The 23,970-nt window shown below is 38.8% G+C and overlaps 5 protein-coding genes, 1 long non-coding RNA gene and 1 other non-coding gene across 7 annotated transcripts; 2 read left to right on the plus strand and 5 right to left on the minus strand.

Moving 5' to 3' along the window:
* The first annotated feature begins 281 nt into the window (after positions 1 to 281).
* LOC130696567 (vitellogenin-2-like) lies at positions 282 to 7,229 on the plus strand. Its single transcript, XM_059495381.1, has 13 exons — positions 282 to 332; positions 1,184 to 1,459; positions 1,520 to 1,681; positions 1,844 to 2,014; positions 2,078 to 2,320; positions 2,388 to 2,647; positions 2,705 to 2,944; positions 3,014 to 3,182; positions 3,247 to 3,636; positions 3,689 to 3,912; positions 3,982 to 4,195; positions 4,260 to 6,701; positions 6,759 to 7,229. Exons 1-13 carry the CDS (start codon positions 282 to 284, stop codon positions 6,882 to 6,884), a joined length of 4,968 nt encoding a protein of 1,655 aa, XP_059351364.1. The 3' UTR covers positions 6,885 to 7,229.
* On the minus strand, positions 283 to 373 carry Trnat-cgu (transfer RNA threonine (anticodon CGU)). Its single transcript is given in 2 exon segments — positions 283 to 318; positions 338 to 373. It is a non-coding gene; the product is annotated as a tRNA-Thr (tRNA).
* A 2,647-nt stretch (positions 7,230 to 9,876) lies between the features above and the next one.
* LOC130696607 (protein unc-93 homolog A-like) lies at positions 9,877 to 12,613 on the plus strand. The gene is made up of 9 exons (XM_057519698.2): positions 9,877 to 10,206; positions 10,288 to 10,502; positions 10,568 to 10,801; positions 10,904 to 10,933; positions 11,037 to 11,163; positions 11,246 to 11,477; positions 11,541 to 11,703; positions 11,781 to 12,048; positions 12,107 to 12,613. The coding sequence occupies exons 1-9, from the start codon at positions 10,107 to 10,109 to the stop codon at positions 12,325 to 12,327; spliced, it is 1,590 nt and encodes a 529-aa protein (XP_057375681.1). The 5' UTR covers positions 9,877 to 10,106; the 3' UTR covers positions 12,328 to 12,613.
* LOC130696655 (guanosine-3',5'-bis(diphosphate) 3'-pyrophosphohydrolase MESH1-like) lies at positions 12,603 to 20,850 on the minus strand. The gene is made up of 3 exons (XM_057519760.1): positions 20,841 to 20,850; positions 13,112 to 13,244; positions 12,603 to 13,046 (listed from the first exon to the last, which is right to left on the minus strand). Exons 2-3 carry the CDS (start codon positions 13,227 to 13,229, stop codon positions 12,622 to 12,624), a joined length of 543 nt encoding a protein of 180 aa, XP_057375743.1. The 5' UTR covers positions 13,230 to 13,244; positions 20,841 to 20,850; the 3' UTR covers positions 12,603 to 12,621.
* Positions 16,933 to 17,760, minus strand: LOC132088001 (uncharacterized). The gene is made up of 3 exons (XR_009421052.1): positions 17,624 to 17,760; positions 17,217 to 17,561; positions 16,933 to 17,145 (listed from the first exon to the last, which is right to left on the minus strand). It is a non-coding gene; the product is annotated as an uncharacterized LOC132088001 (long non-coding RNA).
* Positions 19,740 to 21,210, minus strand: LOC130696648 (autophagy protein 5-like). The gene is made up of 6 exons (XM_057519754.2): positions 20,892 to 21,210; positions 20,746 to 20,831; positions 20,576 to 20,692; positions 20,388 to 20,512; positions 20,117 to 20,323; positions 19,740 to 20,053 (listed from the first exon to the last, which is right to left on the minus strand). Exons 1-6 carry the CDS (start codon positions 21,045 to 21,047, stop codon positions 19,929 to 19,931), a joined length of 816 nt encoding a protein of 271 aa, XP_057375737.1. The 5' UTR covers positions 21,048 to 21,210; the 3' UTR covers positions 19,740 to 19,928.
* Positions 21,211 to 21,442: 232 nt separating this feature from the next.
* Positions 21,443 to 23,012, minus strand: LOC130696666 (cell death-inducing p53-target protein 1-like). The gene is made up of 5 exons (XM_057519772.2): positions 22,732 to 23,012; positions 21,902 to 22,098; positions 21,800 to 21,834; positions 21,672 to 21,725; positions 21,443 to 21,596 (listed from the first exon to the last, which is right to left on the minus strand). The coding sequence occupies exons 2-5, from the start codon at positions 22,021 to 22,023 to the stop codon at positions 21,574 to 21,576; spliced, it is 234 nt and encodes a 77-aa protein (XP_057375755.1). The 5' UTR covers positions 22,024 to 22,098; positions 22,732 to 23,012; the 3' UTR covers positions 21,443 to 21,573.
* Between the last annotated feature and the right edge of the window lie 958 nt (positions 23,013 to 23,970).

A 23,970-nucleotide genomic window follows, 5' to 3' on the forward strand; every position in this document is an offset into this window, starting at 1 on the left:
CATACATAAGCTGATCCTGCAACTAGTTTCTCACCTGAGAAAGATCCAGCTTTAGACCTGCGTTAATTTATCAGGATTAAATGAGATTTTTCCAAGGATGTGCCCGTATTCGTACAGCACATCTGCCTAAGATAAATGGAATTTAAACTTAAACTAACCACATCCTGATTACACTAGACGTCTGATTACTTGGTTAGGTGTCGATTGGTAACATGTTGATTTTCTTTAAAATAGGATGACTTACATTGAAAACATTCTGTATCTTAATCGTTTCATAATTGATGCCTCCTGAGAGGATTGAACTCTCGGCCTTTGGTTGTCTTCAGTTTCAGGTACATACGAGACCAACGCTCTACCACTGAGCTAAGAAGGCGTTATATAATTGCATAGAGACATACATGGATTCATTCACGATTTCCCTCACAAGTCATGCTCTGCTAATGATGTTAAGATTAGACACGGCAGTAGTGACAATCGAGTCAAATTCCGTTGAATTCTGATGCACAAATAAGAGTTGGCTATCAAAATATCACGTACACCATGAAAAGCTAGTTGAAAAAACACACTCGTTTCAAATTACGAAGATTCATAACATCTGTCAACAAGTCGTGTTGGCCTTCATAGCACATGCTTGTTAGAGAGTAAATGCAGAATAAGCATGGTCGTCGACGGGTATTCTTGATGGTTTACAGCGTCAAATTACCAAACATAAAAGACAGTTTATCCAGACAGCTGTCGCTTTTTTCGATCAGCTAAAGCAGTATATAGTCAAAACTTGATTGAATCACAAGCTACTTTTCGTAACGAGCTTGTTCGACGGGAAGGAAATGGTCAAGATCCAATTGTTTCTTTTTGTTTTTTGTAAGTTATGTCGGCATTGAATTATATACACTTATCACAGTGATGCGTTTAGCATTCGTGTATTAGAAATATTAAAACTCATGTAATTTTTTTACCATTGTTTTCAAATCGCTTTGCCCAGCTTCAGTTTTTTACCTAATATTCGGTAAGTAATAAGAATTATTTAAATTTTCAATATATTGGGATATTGTTAAATTTACATATCCCCCTCCCTTTAATAAAAGTTGTTCTTGAAGGGCAAATTCAATATGTAAATAGTGTTTGTGTTTTGCCAAACTTTTTGTTAGAAAATTATGCAAATTTTTATACTCTTTTTGAAAAGAAAGGGAAGGTGAGATATTTATGGAAATACCTTCTCTCATTGTTTGCTTACCCTGCCCCTCACTTGAGGCGCCAAGGCTTCAGTTTTGTTTCTCAGCAGATTTACATAAATTATTTTTCCTCATTAACAGCATGGGAGCCAGGGACTCAGTACGTCTACAAATACGTCGGTAGATCGATCGCTGGTATTTATAAATTCAAGCTTCAAAATGCTGTCATTGAACTTCGAAGCCGTGTCATCATTCAGAGTATTGACGAAAACACCCTCATCGTTAAGGTGTATCCTTATATTTCATTTCCTATTTTGATTGAGCTAACAAAAAAAAATTATATTCAGCTGACGGAAACTGCTATTCAACGTGAAGGCAACTGTTTAGCAGATGGCTATACGATTGGCAAAGATGGTGATTTCGAAAATCTTATCGACAATGAAAAGGATAAAATCCCTAATTCTGAAATGCTTGCTGCTCCTTTTGCTATCTCTCACAACAAAGGATCAGTGAGTCTTAGTCTTATTGGCTGTATCTTTTAAATTCGTCTAATACTACAACTCAAGCCAGCTTTGTTATAGTATGTGATACTACGGTTGTTGATTAGTTAGATTAGTTTTAACTAAAAGTGTAGTTTGGGCAAAATTACAAGAAATACCGACGTTTCCTAGATTACCAAACTGAAAATCGATGCTGATGAACCGCTGTGGATTATTAACATTAAGAAAAGTATTGCCAGCCAGTGGCAACTGGACATAACAGGTGTCCGTCATGATGGCCCTCCTCCTAACTGGCAATCCATCTCTAAAGATGGTGAAAGCACAACATTCTCTGTCTTTGAGGTATTTCATTTTCAGCATTTTCAATTACCTTTTCACACTGAAACATGTACTTTAAATTAAAAGGATTCGATTAAGGGCGATTGTAGTACCATGATCGATGTAGACCGATTGGCAAGGTCACAAGTCTTTAACTCTGATGCATTTCAACTGGGTTCGTTCGATACCGTTTGTAAAGACATGCCAGTCTATCACATTGCCAAAACGAGGGATTATAATCGCTGCAGGACTAATCCTGTCTGGTTTTCAGCTAATCCCGGCAGCCATGATTGCGAATTAGACAAGGGGAATTGTGGTAGTTTCATGCATGTAACTATAGAACGATAATCCTTCTCCATTGCATCAAAATTGTTTTAAAATTAATCTTAATTGATAGCGAACCGCAATGGTCAAATACGTGGCTTGCGGTGAGTCAGTTTCAAAATTGACTGTCGTAAATATTTACGGTTTCAGCGACTTGATGGTTCAGCCGTTTGCTACCAAAACCGAAGAATTGCTTAACTCTGTCATCACTAGTTGGTTCCTCGAAAAAAAAGAAAGCATCACCTCATATTTTGGAAGCTTAAGTTCACCTGGGATACACACAAGCCTTTCGTACGTCTTTGATGACTTTCAGCAACTGAACCAAGATGGAACGTAAGTTTAAATTCGATTTTCCAATAAAGCTAACTGGTTAATATTTGAAATGTGCAGCCCTGCTCAGCCCAACTTGGTGGACGCTTACATTAAGAGCTCCATGGCTGTACCAATCCTGCACAAGAACATCGTCGACGCCTTACGAGTGGTGGAACGGAATCTCAAAGAAACGCCAGCTGTAGAAATAAAGGACATCATTGAGCGATTGGCCATCATTGGCCGTATTCTACCCATGTTCTCCTTGGACGAGCTGAAATCCTTGTGGCAGGAAATTAAGACGCTGGATTATGTTGTGGTGTAAGAAGACCAAAAAAAAAACAACTTAGAGTGCAACGTCAAAAATCCGCATAATTGTTTGTGAGGCAGGACTTTTTTCATCGACTGTATCGTACAGTCAGGCAGCAATCCGGCTGTCATGTTGATCAAAGAATTGGTCGAGACTGAACAAATTACTGGACCAAAGGCAATCTGGGCTTTGGCTGCACTTGGCTATTTCGCTAAAACGCCTACGCGTGAACTCCTCCACGAATTGATGGTAAGCTTTGTGTTGTTTGTCCATTGTAAACGAATTCTGTTTGATGAGTTTGCCTTCTACGTAGGACTTGCTGAAATCTAGTCCTCTTCAGTCCAACAAGGCTATGATGCAAACCACCATGGTGACTGTTGCCGATTTGTTGAATGCCGTGTGCGGTTCTCCTTTGAAAGCAGCCAAACGGTTCCCTATTTCCACCTTGGGTGAATTCTGTGACAGAAAAGATGCTGTCATCGTCGATGAATTCTTGCCTTGGCTCACCAAGGAACTCGAATCTACCCAGAATACGGTAGATCGCATAGTTATCTTGACCGCTTTTGGATCTTTAGGTGTCGAGGAGATTATCCCTATTTTATTGCCAATCATCCGTGGAACTCCCGGTAAATTTGACGACACTGCCGAACGTGTTCGTGCCATCCTTTCCCTCCATCGTGTTGTGTTCACCATTCCCGAGAAGGTAATTTAATTCGACAACTGTAATTAACTCCACTCTATCATTTTATCTATAGATTCATCCAATCTTGGCTAACTTGGCTAGTAGTATTACAGAACGTCCCGAAATACGTATGGCTTCCTTAAGTCTACTGTTAATGTCTAACGCCCCTCAAACCTTTTGGAAAAAATTTGCCGGTGGCACTTGGTTCGATCCTGATCATCAAGTAGCTACGTTTACGCATAACCTGATCAGTTCACTTACAAAAATACCGCCGTCGTCTCCTTTGCTAAAGGAATTGTAATGATATATTGACAATTTTTTTAAAATTAACATTAAAATAGTTGATTGGTGACTTGCAAATTGCAGGATCAAGAAAGCTACAATCGCCTGGCCTATGGTTAAACCTGCGTCAACGGACCAATCTTATTTCTTCCCTGACATTCGGTCTTCCTATCTGGACGAAGGTATTGCTGTGATGATACATAATCCAACCTACCGTGTCTCCGACGAGCGATGGCCCGTCTTTATGGCTAACCGTTATTTCTACCAACTGGGCCCGTTCTCTGCTGAAGCACTTAACGTAAGTCAAAACAATGCTTTCAAATCTTTCAGAGCTTAAAGCTTTGTTTAAAAATTACGTATAGGTTTACCTGTGGAATTACAACATGTCAGATATTTGGCAAAACGTTTTGGACAAAATTTACGTTGGTAGTACGACCTCAAAGGAAGAAAACATTGAAAAGTTAAAGGTGATTTGGGATGAATTGAACGCCACCCCACGCCCGGCTGACAAACGTGCCGGACTTCTACATTTCAGCCTAATGGGGTCAATTAATCGTTTCATCGATTTGGAAAAATTGGGAAATTCTATTCCAGTTTTATTGGCTAGCCTTGAAAAGTACCAGAACATGCCCTACGAAGTCAGCGTCACCAAGTACCGCATGTTGGCTGAATACAACGTCCGTTTCCCCACCGAACTGGGGCTGCCCATGCGATTTTTAGCTACTCTGCCTCTCCTGATGTCCGTCCAAGGCAGTCTGAAGAGTGATGGAAAGGGCGGAATCAAATCGTGCATTAATGCGGAATTCAGCTTGAAATTGAGTTCAGAAATTCGTGTTGATATTCCGTTCAACGGCAAGTTCATCGCTACTGGAGTGGACGTCAGAGTAGATTTCCGTCCTCCCAGTGAACTGCACTTCAACTATAAAGTGCCTGGCCAGATCAAGATGACTTGGATACCGGGCAAGAAATTGAAATCCTTTTTTTATTACCACGTCTTTCCCTACACTGTCACCAGTGACTTGACCAAAAGCTTTACACCAATTCTAGAAGATCATGGAACAAACAACATCGTCCTTATTGACAAACCAATTGTGCATAGATTGCCAATTGGTGATCGTTACGGCGTCAACATCCAGCTGGCTGAAAATGTTCATATGGTAAATTCCGATAAAATGGTTTGGTGGCAGTGGTTTCAAAAATGGAACTTTAATGGCTTGTTCAATCTCGGCTTCGTTCCCCTAGAACTCCGCGGTCGTCATCACGCTTTATTTTATGATCCATCTGGAACCCGTGCGCGTTCAGTTACTTTCTACTTCCAATACCAGCACGCCACAAAGTCAAGTAAAAACACCCGGATTTACGAGTCGGGATTACGCGAATCGAGAACTGCCGCGGAGGCTGATTTAATCAGCCCAGTTTTTCCAGAATTTTGTCCTGTTCTTGGACGCCTCTTTAAGGATCTGGAATGTGGCACTGCTCACTTATTAAGGGCTGGAATCATTACCGAACAGAAGAATGGAACGTTCATCCACTTCAACCTTATTGTTGGTGCGTCCAAGGATGCCTGGAACACTAAGGATTTCACCGATATCCAAATCGAGAAGTATACTACGGGCAACGTTCCAGCAACGAAGGAGGTTGATTATTCCATATGTTACACATCAAACCGCACTTGGAATAACCCTAACACCTACGGCTTTAGCAAAAATGTTCTACAGTTGGATGATGAGAAAAGAATAGCGTTTGGAGAACATTGCAATCAATCGGAAATTCGTCTAACAACCAAAGCTTATCGTGATCGGGAAGCTGCAAATGCAGCTTCAGAAAGTCAACAGTGCTTTAAGGATCATCCCATTTTGTACTTGTACGTAAGCTCGGAATGTACCGAGGCACAACGCATGGATCAAACTTACAACAATTACGAAGTTATTGCCGAAACCCAAAACTTGTCGGAGACTGCTAACTACTGGATCAACACTGTTCGTCAATGGATTAATTACAAACTGTATCCTTTCACCGTGAGACATATCCAAGGACAATCCAACGCTGCCAATCGTTCTACCCTGACCATCAAGCGTGATTTCAACACTGGAACCAGCAACATAACCTTCGTTCGTCCCACTGAAACTGTCGTTGCTGTCAATGTCCGCCCTGGAGACGAAACTGTTAACCAATGGGCTCGTTTCTCACCACTGACGTTTGCGTATTCCAAAATCTTTTATCCATTGAATGCTGGTAGAAACTTCTTCCGTGAGGCTTCCAGGTTGAGCTCAGGAGGCATTTCAGAAGCCAAATGCGTGATTGGACATGATAATGTGCATACCTACGACGATGTTGTCTACAACTACACCATCAACGATTGTCCCCATGTTTTGATGACGGACTGTCGGAAAGAATCGATGATCGCCGTTATTGCCCGAGAGGGTGATGGAGGAAAAATTGCCACTGTCATTAATGGCCAGGACATTATTGAGTTGAATCCAACAGGTGATGTCACCGTTAATGGAGGGAAGACTGTTTACACAAGTTTGCGCAATCGAGGTCGTATTGAAATTCGTTCTCCTGGATTGAAAGCTATGGTGGCTGTTATTTACAAGGAAGACGGGCATCCTGTCATGGAAATGAAACACTTAAACATGATCATCAGGATCCATTCAAGTGAAATGGAGCTGAGTGCTCCCCAACATCTGCGAGGGCGTCTCTGTGGATTGTGCGGAGATTTCAACCAACAAACTCTTGGCGAATTAAAAACCCCCGATCGATGTGTCGTTTCCACAGGTGACCTTATGGCCGCTAGCTTCAAGGTATACATGTCGTATTCTTACAATTCGTTTCATAACTAATGTGAAACACTTCAACAGCTGAAAGCCGAACGGGACTGTTCTCCCATCAACGATGAGATCTCACGTCGTTTGAAAAAGGAAACGGAAGTTTGTCAATCGGCTGACCAGTTTAATCACGTTCACTTAGTTGACGACCTTATATAGGTATCTGTCGGAATCCCTATTTGGATGTAGCTGTCGGCAGGTGAAATGGTTACCTACTTCTAACCTTGATTTTATGAGGTATTCTCAATGTTTTATTCAAGATTTGGATCCTTAGCCTGTGTGTGTGTATGTATTTCCAAGTTGTTTAGAAAATCTTATTCAGAGAGCAAGTGCAAAGCACTAACGGATCTTTTGCCTTTGTTTGAATGAGAAATGGTTTCGTAGGTTAAAAGGCATTTGTAGTTGAATCAGGAATTCGATCTATTGAGATAATGCTTTTGATTCTGTAGTTCCAAGTCGTTGAAGGAAACGTGCTTGGAAATATAGTAGAGTTTCTTATTCTTGGCGCCCTACCTACTTTATCTTCATCAAATGATCTATTTGCTCTAAATTTATAGCTTTTCTTTTTAAATTATTTAATTACTTCGCAGATAGATCAGATTTTAACGAGAGGCTGTCTCATTCTAAGCTTTTCAGCTTACCAAGCATTAACAGTTGATATCCAGGAAAATAGGAGATGGAATGCAAATCTTGTTAAAATAGCTTACACGTCTTGAATTCGTTTAACAAGAGGCTGAAACAATACTGGACATAACGCTGCATACCAATGTTCGACGCAGCCGTTCCCATCGCCACGGATATGTAAGTATAAATTAACCTACATTTCATGTGTGATAGATTCACCTCATCGATTGAAATAGGAAATCGAACAGGTAAGCGATTGTTCAAAAGTTTATTCTTCACTGTAATACAGAGGAGGGAGGGGGTTTCTGGCAATAATAGAAAATGAAATAGCATTTGACGGATAGATGCTGACTGTGGAAGAAGAGACTTTTGTCCTTGCCGTAAGAATCTTTCAGCATTCATATTAGTGAAATCAAGAGATTGTAGGAGATTGCCTCTTTTGACTTTAATCTTGTTCCGGCGAAATCATTTTCATAATTGTAAGAATACGTAATTGTTTCATTCTTTCCGTACAGTGTATTATAGTCGTTGGAGGCTGTTAGTGCGCAATTCACACTGGTAGAAGTTAAACTTGGCGCTTATCACACCGTTTCAAGGTAAGGGTGGCATTATGTCGTCATTACGTTTCATATTCTTAAAGATTTTTTTTTTTGCACTTAAGCCTCTTTAAACGTATTTAAAATTATCTGTTGCGAAAATCTAATTCGGAATAGATATCCGGAATGGAAAAAGTCCCTCGCTAATCTTGGTGTTTAATTAGGGTAGTTCCAAATCCACGCAATAGTATGAGCTTAGCGTTTCGTTATTTCGTTAGAAGATAAAAGGATTTTTTTTTCAGTCCTGGAAATTGCTAACCATCCAACGAAGATTAATTATTGTTTGGGCTTTTAGGTTTAGATGCAAATCCTTACACAATAGCCTACAGCCCTTTAACTCTCTAGCATTGACTCGTATTTATGCTTTGGTGGTCCTGTCTTTCATTTCGCTAGAAAATCCCATCGAAATTTTAACTCCATACATTTTTTAAATTCTTCGCAACCAACACAATACGCACTTTTCATACGACGCGAGTTTCTCTATTGTATCTCGATATTATCTGGCTCATAGTTTTAACATGGTGTCGTAGTTGATAATTGTCCGCTTCATAAATAACGTGTAGACTTTTACGTTTATGTCATATCTCACAGATTTAACCTTCGCGTTGCTGTAATAAATGTTCTCTACGTGACCTCAAACTGGAAAGTGGCACTGCAAACAATCTCGCAACCGTCTTAGGGATTTTTTTTGCGCAACAAGTAATCACGTAGTATATAACGGTGGTCTGCGTGAATTTCCTATATTCCACTTGCAGTCATAAAGCTCACGTCTGCAGAAAACGGGAAACGCTAACCAAAAACGGAGCAACTCCATACCGTAACGTGTCGTGCCTGAATGGTCGTGCCTCGCCTACAGTACTTCATCCAAGTTAGTATCTGTTGCAAGTATTAAATAAGAAAAGTTTTTTTTTTTTTTTAGATGTTCTTTGATCTTTAACTTGTCACGTTCAGTAAAAAGCTGCCTTTGGTTTTCAAATTCCATGATAGACGTAGATAAAAGAAAACGCTGTCAACCTATCAAACTGAAGAAACAAAATAATTGCCAGGGGTTATTCCCTGGCAATTGTTGTTAGATAAACCAAAGGTCGTACGAAATAACGTAAGGTCCATTCACGTTATCCTGCATTTTGTTGTTCCTAGTCCGTTGCAAGTGTCACATGTTTACCGAGTTTTTGTTTGATACGTCGTCACACCTTCTGGAGATCTGTAAGATACCGTCGGTGTTGCGTATAGGTGACAAAAATGTCAGTATGCTATTTGAATTAGATAGCAAACAATGGTCATTCGGTATTTTCATGAATTACGGACGTGGGTGTGCTAGAAGGAAACAAACAATTTACGTTGAGCATCCAACCGTTGCCGGTCTCTTTGTAAAATTTTATGTTTCACAGCAAAACAAATTGATGCCTTACAAAACCAAGAAATTAACATTTAAAAATCTCAATAGACATCAGTTTAAAAAAAAGTTTAACATGCGGAACAGAAGCTAACTCTAGGCGATGTTCCAAAACCTAATCGGTTTTGGTGCTGAAGGCTTTCCAAGAAGGGAAAACCCAGTACCCACAGATCGATTACGTCATGCAAGTTGCTCGACCACCTTGCCAGGGAAAACCCGGTCTTGTAAACGCTTTTTCCCGTTCGTTTAAAGGAAAAAGAGGGAGCTATAACAAGAAAGCATCTTCGTTTTTAAGAATGCTTGAACTAATTGACATTAGCAATGATGTTCATACCAAAAACGATTCTGAAAGGCTGACGTAGGAGGGATAAGGTTTTTTTTTCTAGACCTGCCCCCCCCCCCCTTGAAAAATGTGCTATCAGGGTAATTTACATCAACGTACAAAAATGTCTTGCGTTTTGTCGATGCGTCGGTATTATTAAACGTTACGATAATACTCGGATAAGTAAGCTTTCACACCAACAGTAAATGTTACCTTTTTATAAATGCTTATCATTTGAAGCACGCTGACGATCTGAGTATGTGCCATATCTATGAATTTCATTTCATCCAAACGGCAGTAAGCACAGAGCGTTCGCTGGAGAAACATCTGTCTCTGTTCAACTTTGTTTTTTAAAGCAGTGTGTATTTTTTCCTTTTCACATAGATTGCTATTTCACCGTTAGTTGAACAAAATCATCTGTTATTACGATTACAGTCGTAAGCATGGGTAATTCCGAAGAAGTAACAGCTGGAGAGGTGAATGAAGGATACGTGCCGACGGAAGAAAAAGTTAAAGAAGATGAGCCTCCACCGTATTCATCAGGTACGTTATCAAATACAGTAGTTTAAAGATTTTAAGATTCTTTGGCTTGAAAATAAGGATTATGATTACGTATTTTGCTAGACGAGAAACAAAATGAAACATCTGTGCCGGTCGACGTCGAAACGAGAAATTATAACCCAAATTTCCAGAATGAGAACGATGGAATGCGAAACATTGGTTCAATGTCGGCATTTGAAATCAATCAGGAAAAAATGCGGATTTGGAAGAATGTCGCTGTAATCAGCGTGTCCTTTATGTGCCTCTTTACAGCATTTAATTCAGTGGGCAACCTTCAGGTAAATCTTAATCTACTTTCACTTGTTTCGTGCAATTATTTTAATGATTTGTTTGGCGTATGAAGAGTTCCATCAACGCGGACGCAGGTTTGGGTACTACAGCCTCGGCCACCATTTACGTCGCTTTGATTGTGTCCTGTATGTTTGTCCCTACTTGGTTAATCAAGACGATCAAGTGCAAGTGGACCATGGTCTTCTGTCAACTGTGTTACTCAGTTTACATCATCGCCCAATTTTGGCCATCTTTCGCAACGCTCATTCCTGCCGCCATTATCCTTGGAATTGGAGCCGCACCTATGGTTATTAATAATTTTTAAGTTGTAATAGTGCTAATACCTTCACAAAATGTTTTGCGAAATAATTTTTTAACATTTGATTTCGACGTTTTCTTTAACTTTCAGTGGTCGGCGAAATGCACTTACCTAACCCAGGTGAGAACATATTTTCTTAGAGCCACTACTCGCTAATTATTCTTTTATTGCTTCATAATAAGAAAGAAAATGTGGTTTCAAAACGATTTAAAATAATTTACAGGTCGGAAATCGGTATGCGGCCTTAATTGGAGACAAATCAGCTGAGCCCAGTATAACCCGGTTCTTCGGTTTCTTTTTTATGGTCTTTCAGACGTCACAAATTTGGGGAAATCTTATCAGCTCACTTGGTATGCAACACGAGAGATTTATATATTGAGTATAATTTTATCTCATTAATCTTGCTTGTTGACACTTGCTTACGGTAAATAGTGTTGTCAATGGACAAAGCCAACGAGACGATCGTAGATGATGAACTTTTGGAATACTGTGGCGCAAATTTTTGCAATAGCCGAAATCTTACCAACATAACAGGAGACGGAAGCGTTGCTTCACCCTTGGCGCGACCTGATGAAGATAAAATTCAAATGTTGACGGGCATCCTTCTCGGTTTCGCTTTACTTGCTTCATTAATTATGGCTCTTTTGGTTGACCCTCTTTCCAGGTATAGCTGAAGTGCCATTGTCCTAGCATAGAAATTTACTATTATAACTTTTTTCGCCTTAAGGTATGGTGAAGAAGCGCGCCAAGGAAGTAGTACTGGAAAAACTGGAGTCGAATTGCTACTCGCCACCTTTCAACATATGAAAAATCCGTACCAATTACTCATTATTCCATTGACTCTTTGGTCAGGTTTCGAGCAAGCATTCCTTACAGCTGATTTCACCGCGGTAACATATGCCTCATTGATGTGAGCTACGTATAACTGGCGAGAACTTTGCTAACTTTGTACAATCCAATGTCATAGGCGTACATTTCGTGCTCATGGGGAGTGCAGCATGTCGGATTCGTACTGATCTGTTACGGTGCGGCTGACGCTGTCGGATCCATCACTTGCGGCTGGGTAGTCAAGCTAGTGGGGCGAATACCGATCTTCATTTTTGGTGCACTGCTCAATGCAGGATTGATCATAGCCCTCTTTTTGTGGCCACCAAATCCTGCTAACTCTGCAGTCTTTTTCGTCATCGCAGCCTTTTGGGGTCTGGCGGATTCCATCTGGCAAACACAAATCAACTGTAAGTATTTAGTCTCAATCAAGCTAGATATAAATATTCACCTGTTTTTATTACACAGCGTTCTACGGCGTCATCTTTGCTGGATCAGAAGAAGCAGCGTTTAGCAACTATCGACTTTGGGAGAGTTTGGGCTTCGCAATCGCATTCGCGTACAGCTATGCGTTGTGTGCTAACGCCAAACTTTGGGTACTTGTTGGAATCCTCATAGCCGGAATGACTGGCTACTTTACAATTGAAATGATAGAGAGCAAAAAGTTCAAAAAGACAAGAAAAGAATAACCCCAAGCACAAAAAAGTTGCAATCCTTATGAACATCAATTCTACAGAAACTGGATGATATGCTATAGAAATGTCATGTATTATGTAAATTATCTTAAGGTGTGACAAACCAGGTAGAATTGTAAAAATCTACTTTTTTCTGAAAAAATAAGAAATATATATGTAAATGTACATTCATGGGCTAGTTGGCAACATGACTTTGTTTCTTAAAATGACTACTTTTTCCTACCTGTTGTAAGACAGCATAATGCCATGTTTTTGCATACAATAAAATATATCATACTTATTGTTTATTTACATTAATCCCTTTGCAGTAAATATTTTATCCAATTCACTTTCAATGATAGGACATGTTCCACGCAAGCCATCTACAACCATTTTGGACCACTTGAAATATTCTTCACAACGTTTAGATGACCAACCTCTAGGTGTACCTTTGCATAAATCTCTTAGATTGTACAATTTGTCAGCTAATTTCACCGCCTTAGCCTCTGGACTGGATGTGGGAGCATGAACAATCTGCAATCTTTTCCTTTCTTCGCTTGGGAGGCTTTTGTCGTCAGTTACCTCTCTCACAACATTTGTGACAGCTTTGCCAAACTTTTTCTCCAGCTCTTCAAAAGTCGTATCAGTATCTTCGACAGTGTCGTGTAGAAGGGCAGCTTGCAAAATGACTATATCTTGGATGCCAGCTTCACGAGTCAAAATTCTAGCTACACCTACATATAGAATATCCGTTAAATAGTCAAATTTGTGTTAGCTGTAGGAAGAAAATCTACACAACCTATGGGATGATTGATGTACGGAGTAGAATCGCTATCCTTTCGTCTTTGGTTCCGATGTTTTATTGCTGCAAAATCCACACATTCTATTAGGTTTATCAGAACATCTCCTTCCGCCATGACTTGTCAACTTTACTCTAAAGAGTCTAAACAATAACAACGACAAAATATTCCAGAACTTAACGTTACATGGCACTAGGAATGGTAACTACTTAGAAATAAGGTATGGCAATCCGTTTTACCCAAAAAAAAAAGAAAAATATCTATGGCAATCCGTTTTACATAAAAAAAAAAAAAAAAAAAAAAAAAAAAAAAAAAAAAAAAAAAAAAAAAAAAAAAAAAAAATCACACTTTTTACTATTTTTTTCTACCCGTAGCCATCTACCAGTCGGTTTCGTTATTACAGGCATGTAAGCAATTTGAGTTAATTGTATCCTATTAGCAGTTAATTGAGTAGCGTGGCTGGAGAAAAACGCGTGGCTGGAGAAAAATTCGTGGCTGGAGAAAAATATTTAAAATGGATAAGATAATAAAAGATAAGGATGGTAAGTATAAACATTATTTTATTAGTTTTCAATTATTAATTATTGTTTATTAGATAAAATTATGAAGCTGCAGGCTCAATTTTTTCAACAACACAGAATCTTAGATGACAACAAAACTAAGGATGGTAATATGTAATGATTGTATTTGTGTTCTTTTATTCATTTGTGTTTTTTAGGTCAAACTTTGTGTCTACAAGCTCAGTTACTGGAAAATAACAAATTAGAACTGGACACTTTAAAAACAGTGAAGGAGGTTTTTCCAAACTCATCCCTAACTGAACGTGAGGATGAGTTGGCATTAGGCAAACACAGTCAGGTACATAAACTTTTCAAATAAGAATTCCAAATAAGTGTAGAATTTTAACAAACAATTATTTATTGTTTAGTTATTCAGTCCACCACCTGACAGTGTGTTAAATTTAAATTCTGTTAGTGCTGCACTAAAAGAATTGTTAGTAATAAGTCCATGCAGCAAAGGAACTGAAGAATTGTGGGACTGTATTTGGGCTGAAAATGGGTGTGGTATGGAAACACAGAAATGGCACGAGTTCAACATAAAGCATGAATTAGGTACTCTTTGGTATTTTGTCTATTGGAAAAGTATTCGTAATGCTATTATTTTGCATTCACAGAATTTTAGCAGGGGATCAAGTCAAGTCTGGAAGTGTAACAGGATGGAAGAGTGAGCCTATAGTTTAAAAAACACTGAGAGTGCATTACCATTAAGGTATGAGGTAAAGTAATAGTGTATGCAAATTGTCTAATGAGAAGTACCATCTTGTGTGAATGAATCCTGATAACAGCAATCCTTTATAGTTCTGTCACAGCTAGAAGCCTCAAATAATTCTGCCTCTCTTGCTAAAGAACAACTTGTCCTTTACATTCAGAGTGTTGGTGAAGCTGGGTACTGAAATGGCCCTAAAGATGTTTCACCTCAATGGCATTGCAGTGATGAACATCATACATGAACTCCTTAGGTATGAAAGGAATTTTCTTGAAAATTTTTTGAATTGATGACAAAGCATTTCTCTTCTTTTTTGCAAACCATGTGTAACCTACAAAAAAAAATTTATCGAATAGGAAAGGATTTTCAGCATACTGGGAACACAACTATCAACAATGCAACATTCTATGGGTGCTATTTTATCATTCAAGAGCCTTATACAATGATTTTCATCTGCAACTTGTATGGCCTTTCCCAAGCTTCTGCCAGAAGTTGAATCTATGAGTCATGTAAGTCACATGAGCAACAATTGCTATGCTTAATGGTGTTGTTTTTCTTTTCTCAATATAGGTTAATAGTAACATTGGATCTGAACACATTCTTGGTTGGGGCAAGACACTGAATAAATTACAATGATTGGATGGTTAACATGACATTTCTATATTTCATTCGGATTCCCGAGACGGTATTTGATATTTAAAAAATTGAAGTGCATATCTGGGCTCCCTTCTTTTCTGAAGCCCCGTTTCCCCTTGACTCATAATAAGCCCGTAGGGGGTCATGCCCCTACTGTACGGTATATATAAAAACAACATATACCGAGGTTTGGAGGGCTCTGGCCGGAAAGGGGACGTGGGGTGCCGCTTCGTCCGATGATGTGTTCACGGAGGGTGACGTGGCTGCCCACAAATCCGAACTAAAGGTTAATCGCTCCTGTAAAAATGTTCCAAATCTTCAGCTCTTCTTCCGGCTTCTCTTAGCCAATCACCGGGTAATCTTCCCGGTGGGTCAACAAGGCAGTGTCTCCCCCTGCCTGGGTTGACGGCAACTTTTGAAAGGGCTATTGTGCCTTTTTAAAGTTGCAAAAATAATTGTAACGTACAGAGAATTGTCAATAAAATTTTTTTTATAAAATGTTTTTTGCAAAATTCGTTTCTTTCATTGTCTGTATTCGCTGTGTTCACACGTTACACTTTTTATATTTAGCTTACTTAATTCACCTTTATTGTTTTTGTCACCTTTGATGGAAAGCATTGTTTCCATTGGTTTATCGTTTATCTGTAAGTATTATTTATTACATTCTTTGAATCCTTCAACTTAGATTCAAGGAACAATCTGGATATTTTATGAAGTAATTTTGTATTTTGTTTTACTCGTATGGGAACCGATCCCCAGACATTCAGCATGCAACGCCGATGCTCTAACATTGAGCCACGAGATATATCTAAATGTTTTATTATCGCATATCATATGTTATCGTCTAGGATGTTTATGCAGTCTTTCACAAATATATGTTTATCTTTCTATTGCTTCCATAAGGTTCTTAGCTCTATGGTAGAGCTTTTATCTGCGATACCTGTTACCCTGGGTTCAAACCCTCAGTAGATGTGTAACAATAAAGTAGAATAATGTTGAAGAGTATATTGCAGAATTGCATTTCAGTTTTATTCTAAGTGTAAATGCAAGTCCACAATTGACTAGAAAAAAAAGCCAATTTAAGAAAATTATATGATTCGTGGCTCATTGGTAGAGCATCGTCGAGGTATGCCGAACATCCATGGTTCGATCCCTGGATAATAAGAGAATGCTTACAGATAAATGATAAACCAATACCCGTCACCTTACCATCAAATGTGACAAAAACAAATAAAGCAAAGCCGAAAAAAAAAAATTGATAAATGCAATGTGTGAACAAAGCTAACACAGACAATGAAAGAAACGAATTTTGCAAAAAACATTTTATAAAAAAAATTTTATTGACAATTCTCTGCACGTTACAATTATTTTTGCAACTTTAAAAAGGCACAATAGCCCTTTCAAAAGTTGCCGTCAACCCAGGCAGGGGGAGACACTGCCTTGTTGACCCACCGGGGAGATTACCCGGTGATTGGCTAAGAGAAGCCGGAAGAAGAGCTGAAGATTTGGAACATTTTTACAGGAGCGATTAACCTTTAGTTCGGATTTGTGGGCAGCCACGTCACCCTCCGTGAACACATCATCGGACGAAGCGGCACCCCACGTCCCCTTTCCGGCCAGAGCCCTCCAAACCTCGGTATATGTTGTTTTTATATATACCGTACAGTAGGGGCATGACCCCCTACGGGCTTATTATGAGTCAAGGGGAAACGGGGCTTCAGAAAAGAAGGCAGCCCAGATATGCACTTCAATTTTTTAAATATCAAATACCGTCTGGGGAATCCGAATTAAGTATAGCAATGTCACGTCATCCATCCAATCAATACAATTTATTCAGTGTCTTGCCCCAACCAAGAATCTTTTCAAATCCAATGTTACTATTAACCTATATTGAGAAAAGAAAAACAACACCGTTAAACACATCAATTGTTGATCATGGAACTTAAATGACTCATAGATTCAACTTCTGGTGGAAGCTTGGGAAAGGACATACAAATTGCAGATTAACTTCATTGTATAAGGCTCTTGAATGATAAACTAGCACCCATAGAATGTTGCATTGTTGACAGTTGTGTTCCCAGTACATGAAAATCCTTTCCTATTGGATAAAATTTTTTTTGGTAGATAAGACCTGGTTGGCAAAAAGGAGGAGAAATTCTTCGTCATAAATTCAAAATTATTTGAAGAAAAATCCTTTCATACCTAAAGAGTCCATGTATGATGTTCATCTCTGCAATAGCAGCAAAATTAAAACATCTTTAGGGCCATTTAAGTACCCAGTTTCCCCAACACTCTGAACGTAAAGGACAAGTTGTTCTTTAGCAAGAAGCAGAATTATTTGAGGCTTCTAGCTGTGACAGAACTATAAAGGATTGCTGTTATACAAGATTCATTTACACAAGATGGTACTTCTCATTTGACAATGTGCATACTCTATTACTTTACCTCATACCTTAATGGTAATGCACTCTCAGTGTTTTTTCAACTGTAGGCTCACTCTTCCATCCTCTAACACTTCCAGACTTGACTTGATCCCCCGCTAAAATTCTGTGAATGCAAAATAATAGCATTAAAAATACTTTTTCTATAGACAAAAAACCGAAAAGTACCTAATCCATGTTTGATGTTGAACTCATGCAATTTCTGGGTTTCCGTACCATACCCATTTTCGGCAGTCTTTATGGTAATATTAATCAAAGCCACATGTACCACTATGAAATGGATGTTGAAAAGCAAATAAAAACCTGTTGAGATGGATATCAGGAGAATCAGAATAGATCTCAATCAACTTCAGTTATTCTTTTCCCTATAGTACTTAGTGACATAGCATAATAGATATACTTGCCTCAATTCAGAACCATAGACCAACGGAAAAGAACACAGAAATGTAGCTGTGAAAGCAGATCACTTTAAAACACAGGATCAGGTATAGATCACCTAAGAGTTGACCTAAAATGCAAAGGCAAAAATATTGGGCACGATTGCAATTTACCAAACATACTAGCAAAATAAAATAATTATCAAAGAAAAACATATGCACACTTGGGTTGCCGAATGGGTAAGTTTGATGCATGCAATCTATGGCAATCCGTTTTACCCCCTCCCCCAAAAAGAAAAAATAATAGCGGCCTTTCTTTTTGTTTTACTGCTATCGACCGGTAGATGGCGATTACTCAAAATAAAAATAAAAATATTGGCCTGTTTTCTGTTTTACTGCTATCGCCATCTACCGTTCACTTCTCTATTTAATTCTCTACATACACTGACCGAACAAAATTTTAAGCCCGACTAAATAAGCCCGACTTTTCTCGGTCGGGCTTAATTTTTTTTCTGAAAAAAATGACACTCATTGGAATTGGTTGAATATCACAGTATATACTCAAAATTGGATGCTGATTCCGGGAAAATTGCTATTTAAAAAATTGGTTAATCGTTTTTGAAATACACCGAATATTTGACGCAATGCTAGCGCGCCAGTATGCTACAGCTCTAGTGCGATGCAGTACAACGCGACGACAGTCGTCACCCACGAGAATTCCAAAATTCCCGCTACGAACGCCACTGGTAAAGTCGCCCATGACTGTATTTAATTGTCCATTTCACTGGAAATCAGGACTTCACAAACGCTGCTAATTTAAGTCAAAATCACCTCATCTTCCCAAGCAATTTCCCGGTGCCAATTTCGGTCTCCTAGGACGACCCGCTCTCGATATGGCAACGCCACACGGGAGGCACCTTAAAAAAAGGAAAAAAAAAAATTATTTTATATAAAAGACAACATTAAATAGAATTATATGGGGAAAACAAAACCTATCCCAATTCCTAAGTAACTTTTATCTTCTCTATTTTAATACGCTGGCTAAATCCATTACGGGACGAAAATGCGTTTTCATTTACTACTGTATTTCATGTAAATTTCATGTAAAGGGGTGAGTTCGTTTAACTGCTTAGGCCCACGTTACTAGCAGTTTAGTTGATGTCAACGTCAATGAGGATGTCAAAGAGCTGAGGAAATGGAAATACTGTGTGACACACATGACATCCAAGTAAGTGGTTAATTAAAGAACAGGAAGAGTTATGTATAAAAACGTGGGTCGAATGGCATTCAGTATTAAATAGAACAATACAATCTACGCCTGGCATGATGTGTTATATTTGGGACCGTAACCAATTTGTGTACAGAAAATCTAGACGTATTCGGATTTCATTGCCAAAGGCTAGGCGCAGCAGTGGTGAGTGAGATGGGGTAGAAATACTGTAAAATTATCTTAACGTTCAACCAAATTGTCTGAAAATTATATCACTGATGTGGCTGACGTAGTCTCAGATGGTGATGTACATTGGGTGAACGGGTTGCAACTGTTCAAATGTCAAACTGGCTTGATGTAACCCTGCTTAACTATTTAAACTATTAAGCGAAACGGCACTGCGGAGTATTATACATTGACGTTTGTGAACCTAGGTTTTCAAGAAAAGTTAGTGAAAACGTTAACTAATACAATATAAAGAGCTAGCCACCATTTCTTTTTGAGCATTTAAAGCTCAATAGTAGTTTAGGCAGTATAAACCTAGCACTTGGTTTGATCAGGCGGTTTAGCTGTGGACTAGCTTCATCAACAATGACGAAACGAACGTTTCGTCATGTGCTTAAAGAGGCAAATAGTGAAGTGTCTCAAACAACAAAAGGAAACCTGTTGGACAAGCGACTGTCCACATTAAAACCACTAATGGCCAAAATGTACACTATGTATATCAAAATGGGGAATGGGAACGATACAAAGTTACTTGACTAAGCGGACACCAACCTTGTCCTATTGAAAAAGTAGAAAAACACGATAGAGAAAAAAAATCGTCAAAACATTGTATGGGTGGAGACCCTAAAGAAATCATAAAAAAAAACGCCTAGCTCTAGATTTAAGGTAAAGAGTATCGGATGCATAGATGCAGGAAGTTATCCGGATAACTTAAATGCTCACTTATCCACTGAAGAGGAGTTTCCATAGGAAGATCAATCCCATGAATGACGACTTGAAATGGTCCTTTGTTTAAGAAAATTGACGATTTAAAAAAGCTTAATCTTAAATTTGAGAAAATCATCACACCTTTAGATTCAAAATTGAGATTCGCCCTCTGAAGTAAATCTTCCAGAGTTAGTCTCTTCTCGTTTTCAATTGATTTGACTAGATATTGCATAAAAGGCTTGGTAGTAAACTGAGGGGCATACAGACGAAATGGAATGTAACGGAAACCATCCTCAGCGCTATGTTCCATTAACTTTCGATTTGCTGACCAGAATTGATCAAACCTGTCTGTAAAATACTGCTGTAAAAATCTCATCAATCATGGCACATCAAAAAGTATTGTATACTGTACCATGTAAGAGTCCTAACCAAAGTTGCTTGTGGTCACGCTCTTGCATTAGAGCCATTATATGATTCTTATGTTTTAGAGCATCGGCTTCCTTTAAGCTGTGCATCAAATGGGATTCAACAACATCTCTGAGAAAGAATTAGTGTTAAGCACTAAGTATCTTCTTGGTGATAGAACTTGAAAATGATTACTTAGAGAGGCATTTGAGTAATTTGTTATCAGGATATTTGTCGAAATGGACTGTTATCTGCCATGGTAATTCTGAATTTGTCACCAGCAGATCATAGAGAAGTCCAATTGGATAATGCCTACATATGTATTGCATAGAAAAATGCTTTTTTGTAATATATAAAAGAAATACCATTTCAGAGGACATTTTTCAAACTCCAGCCACATTTCATTGTCATGCTTTTCTGGGACAACACACCGTACAAAGTGCCTCCGAACCTGATGAACAGTAAACAATAAAATACCTAAATATTATTATTGAAATTACACTATACTTACTTTATCCGTGACAAGAGGGAAATAAGTCAATCGTGGAACCATAAGATAGAAGGGATCTGGAGCAATTGGTGTTGACACCTCTTCTGAGGCTAAAGTAAAACAGACTGGCAATCTGCCTTCCCATATTTCACGTAAAATTTCTCTGTCTTCCGCCATGACAAACAGGAAGAGGTCAATAGATCTTCGTTATTTAAAGAATGCAAAAACGTAACTCGACGTGACATCAATGATTAAAGGTTTCCAAACAATCCTTTTTGTAAGGCTATTCGGCCAATTAACAATCCCTTCTAGATGATGAGTTGATGACCAACAACAAAACGCAGCGCCACAGGCGGAGACGGAGGCAAATAGTTTAATGACTAATACGCATAGATCGTGTTCGTGATGTTCCAGCACAAATTTAAAATATCCGTTTAGACCATTTACTTTCACGTTTTCTCTGTATAGGAGAAGTAACCCTAAACACAGTTTTAGATGCTAATAACCCATTCATGACGCTAAAAATTTCGTACTAATCCTCTTCCTTAACACACAACGAGAGCCCACAAAAAAAAAAAAGAAGATCCATGTATTTTTAAGCACGAATAACGGATAAAAAGCCAAGCATATAGAATATTTTTAGGCAACACGAAAAACACCGGCTAGGAACCGTGATCTTGTTACGTCGATACCATAGTGTCCATCAGAGAAACCGCTTGAAGCGTCCTAGAAATATCGGGTTGAAAACATCACACGAGAATGACGAAGTATAAAAATAGGAAAGTGGATAACATCTCATACCTAGGTAAGCGTTACAACTTGGGCAGAAGTGTTCTACATCGAGGCAGTCCTTAACTTTTAAGATAAGAGGTTTAACAATTATTTCATTCAACTAATTCTGTGTACGTAAAACCATTTAAATTACTTACTGAAACAAGGTATTAGACAGCACCCGAGAACGCATCTATTTTTCATTAAAATAGTTAGAAAAAAAAATGCCATTTGAGAATGAAACATAAAGGCAAGCTTACCCGAAGAGACATATTAAAATGCCAGAACAAATGGGAACCAAGCCAGGTTTAGTTTTGATTCCCGTCTGAATTTCCGCCTGGCATTGCGGACATTTCATCGTGCAAGCTTCCGGTCCCAGCATTTTATTAAGCTTGTCAAAAGTTCAACAGACAAATGAATTCAAAGTTCTCCCCAGCTGTTCTCTCCTTTTCGTTACCTAGAACAATTTAAAGACAAAATATAACTCCAATGATTAATAACTGCACTGGCCGGAGCTCGAATATTTAAAACAGTAGTAAGGCTGTTCTTTTTTAACTAAAAGTAGGTCAGTTCTGCGTGGCATTCGAATAAAGTGATCTACATTTTCGCATGGCCAGATAGCACACAGTTGGCCACGAACATTTGTTTACCTTCCAGCATCTGGCATCGAAATGAGACAACTACGGATGGAAAAGGAAAATAGAATAAAAACAACGTAGTACAACAGCAAGGTTTGTGCGATGGCAAAAAACAAAACAAAAAAGGACCGATGTAAATATGTATAAATATAAAAACACGGGAGTCGTGCGACTTAAACAAAATCAAAAATAGCCCAGCTCTTGGTTCGTGAGTGCAAAGTAACTTAGGGATTTTTCTTGTTGCCATGCTTTATTTTAATTCGTTGATGGGAAATGCCATTGCATTCGGTAAGCAACAAAGATTTTTGCTGGCTGAAGCTCAGCACGTACCAAATGGCTAGCAGAACGAAACAAAACCCAATACGGATAGAAAACCACAACCACTGACATGATGAATGGGCCGTGTCCCGCCAGCACACGCGGGAACTTCCTTATTTTAATTCAAAACTTACCTTTCAAACTGAAAAAGAGAAACGTGTTTCCTTTTGATTTTTTTTAGAAAGTGCTGAGCCGATACCGCTGCTGACGTGACCCCGCTTTTGTGAATATATTCCCGTCACAGATCCGGCATGTACAATCACCACATCGTTTCAGTCTATTCGATTCTTTTGAAGGTACTCACAGAAAAACGAAAGGCACAATAATCCTTGAATGGCAAGCAGGATGAAAAAAGTATACTTCTAGCGCAACTCGTTGCTGGCCGGGAACTGCCGAGAGATAAGCAGCTGCTGAGAGAAATGGTGTGCCAAATAGCTCCACACCTCTAAATCCCTGTTGGGCGTTTCTAGAGAAGTTCACGTGAAAGTCGGTTTTTTGATTTTCATTTCCTTTGTACCTATTTTCTTTTTTCATTATTTTTCCCCACGTTTTGTTTGGCGTACATATATGCTTTCGTCATCTTGCGAAGAGTACCATCTGTATTCTCGTTCAAAGCATCGCGCAGTCGTGGAACAGCTGAACAACTCTCAGCAGTCTATACGTCTTGTTACATTCTTCAACCAAACTCGTAAAGTATTCTAAGAGCGCGACGCTGATAAATGTAATCCGCATTCGTGGGCAATGAACCAACATCTTATTAACTAAGGTTTGTCTCGATGAAACAAATTAAGGCATTTTTTCATTAACAACATTTGTGTTTTTCACAGATACAAATGGGATACATAGCTGAAAGTTTGTTTGGCTCATCAGCTACTTCGAGGTTTGTTTTCATTCACTTGGTCTTTTCCTTGAAATAGGCTTACAAGCGAATTCGTGTAACAACAAATAGAAAAAAGGCGGAAAACAAATTGTAGAAATCCCAGCGGCTGTTGTTTTGTGTTGCCTTTAAGGCCGACATCTCTCCCGCGTGACAGGTTGAAATCGGCTGATTGATGACCCAACGGCTGGGTACTGATGTACGCGGTGAGGTGCAGGATAGTGTAATTTTAAAACCGCACGTCACGGTCAGGAAGAATAATGATAAAATTTGTAATGCTGATGGACTGCTTCCCGTATCGAGTTTTGATTAAAGTAATACTTTAGAGTTTTCTATCCGCGATCCGTATTCTTACAATTCTATGGAATTTAAATAACAGTTGTACCATCAAGGTAAAGCAAGCATAAGGTTGACCAGCGAAATCGGACTTCTAAGAAAACAACATTTAATTACAGCACATTTCGCTGGTCATATCCAACTGATCTGTCACGGCCGA

Source organism: Daphnia carinata, chromosome 5 (assembly GCF_022539665.2).
Source record: "Daphnia carinata strain CSIRO-1 chromosome 5, CSIRO_AGI_Dcar_HiC_V3, whole genome shotgun sequence".
Classification (NCBI taxonomy): domain Eukaryota; kingdom Metazoa; phylum Arthropoda; class Branchiopoda; order Diplostraca; family Daphniidae; genus Daphnia; species Daphnia carinata.

Coding starts and splice junctions, on each gene's coding strand:
- LOC130696567 (XM_059495381.1), top strand. CDS start 282: ATGCCTCCTGAGAGGATTGAACTCTCGGCCTTTGGTTGTCTTCAGTTT. Junction 1,460..1,519: donor AAAACACCCTCATCGTTAAG/GTGTATCCTTAT, acceptor AATTATATTCAG/CTGACGGAAACTGCTATTCA. Junction 6,702..6,758: donor TTATGGCCGCTAGCTTCAAG/GTATACATGTCG, acceptor ACACTTCAACAG/CTGAAAGCCGAACGGGACTG.
- LOC130696607 (XM_057519698.2), top strand. CDS start 10,107: ATGGGTAATTCCGAAGAAGTAACAGCTGGAGAGGTGAATGAAGGATAC. Junction 11,704..11,780: donor TTACAGCTGATTTCACCGCG/GTAACATATGCC, acceptor CCAATGTCATAG/GCGTACATTTCGTGCTCATG. Junction 12,049..12,106: donor CTGGCAAACACAAATCAACT/GTAAGTATTTAG, acceptor TTTATTACACAG/CGTTCTACGGCGTCATCTTT.
- LOC130696655 (XM_057519760.1), bottom strand. CDS start 13,229: ATGGCGGAAGGAGATGTTCTGATAAACCTAATAGAATGTGTGGATTTT. Junction 13,047..13,111: donor GTACATCAATCATCCCATAG/GTTGTGTAGATT, acceptor TTCTATATGTAG/GTGTAGCTAGAATTTTGACT.
- LOC130696648 (XM_057519754.2), bottom strand. CDS start 21,047: ATGGCGGAAGACAGAGAAATTTTACGTGAAATATGGGAAGGCAGATTG. Junction 20,324..20,387: donor TTGGTTAGGACTCTTACATG/GTACAGTATACA, acceptor AGTATTTTACAG/ACAGGTTTGATCAATTCTGG. Junction 20,054..20,116: donor TCTCAATTTTGAATCTAAAG/GTGTGATGATTT, acceptor TCTTAAACAAAG/GACCATTTCAAGTCGTCATT.
- LOC130696666 (XM_057519772.2), bottom strand. CDS start 22,023: ATGCTGGGACCGGAAGCTTGCACGATGAAATGTCCGCAATGCCAGGCG. Junction 21,726..21,799: donor CTGTCTAATACCTTGTTTCA/GTAAGTAATTTA, acceptor TTATCTTAAAAG/TTAAGGACTGCCTCGATGTA. Junction 21,597..21,671: donor AAGTTGTAACGCTTACCTAG/GTATGAGATGTT, acceptor CGATATTTCTAG/GACGCTTCAAGCGGTTTCTC.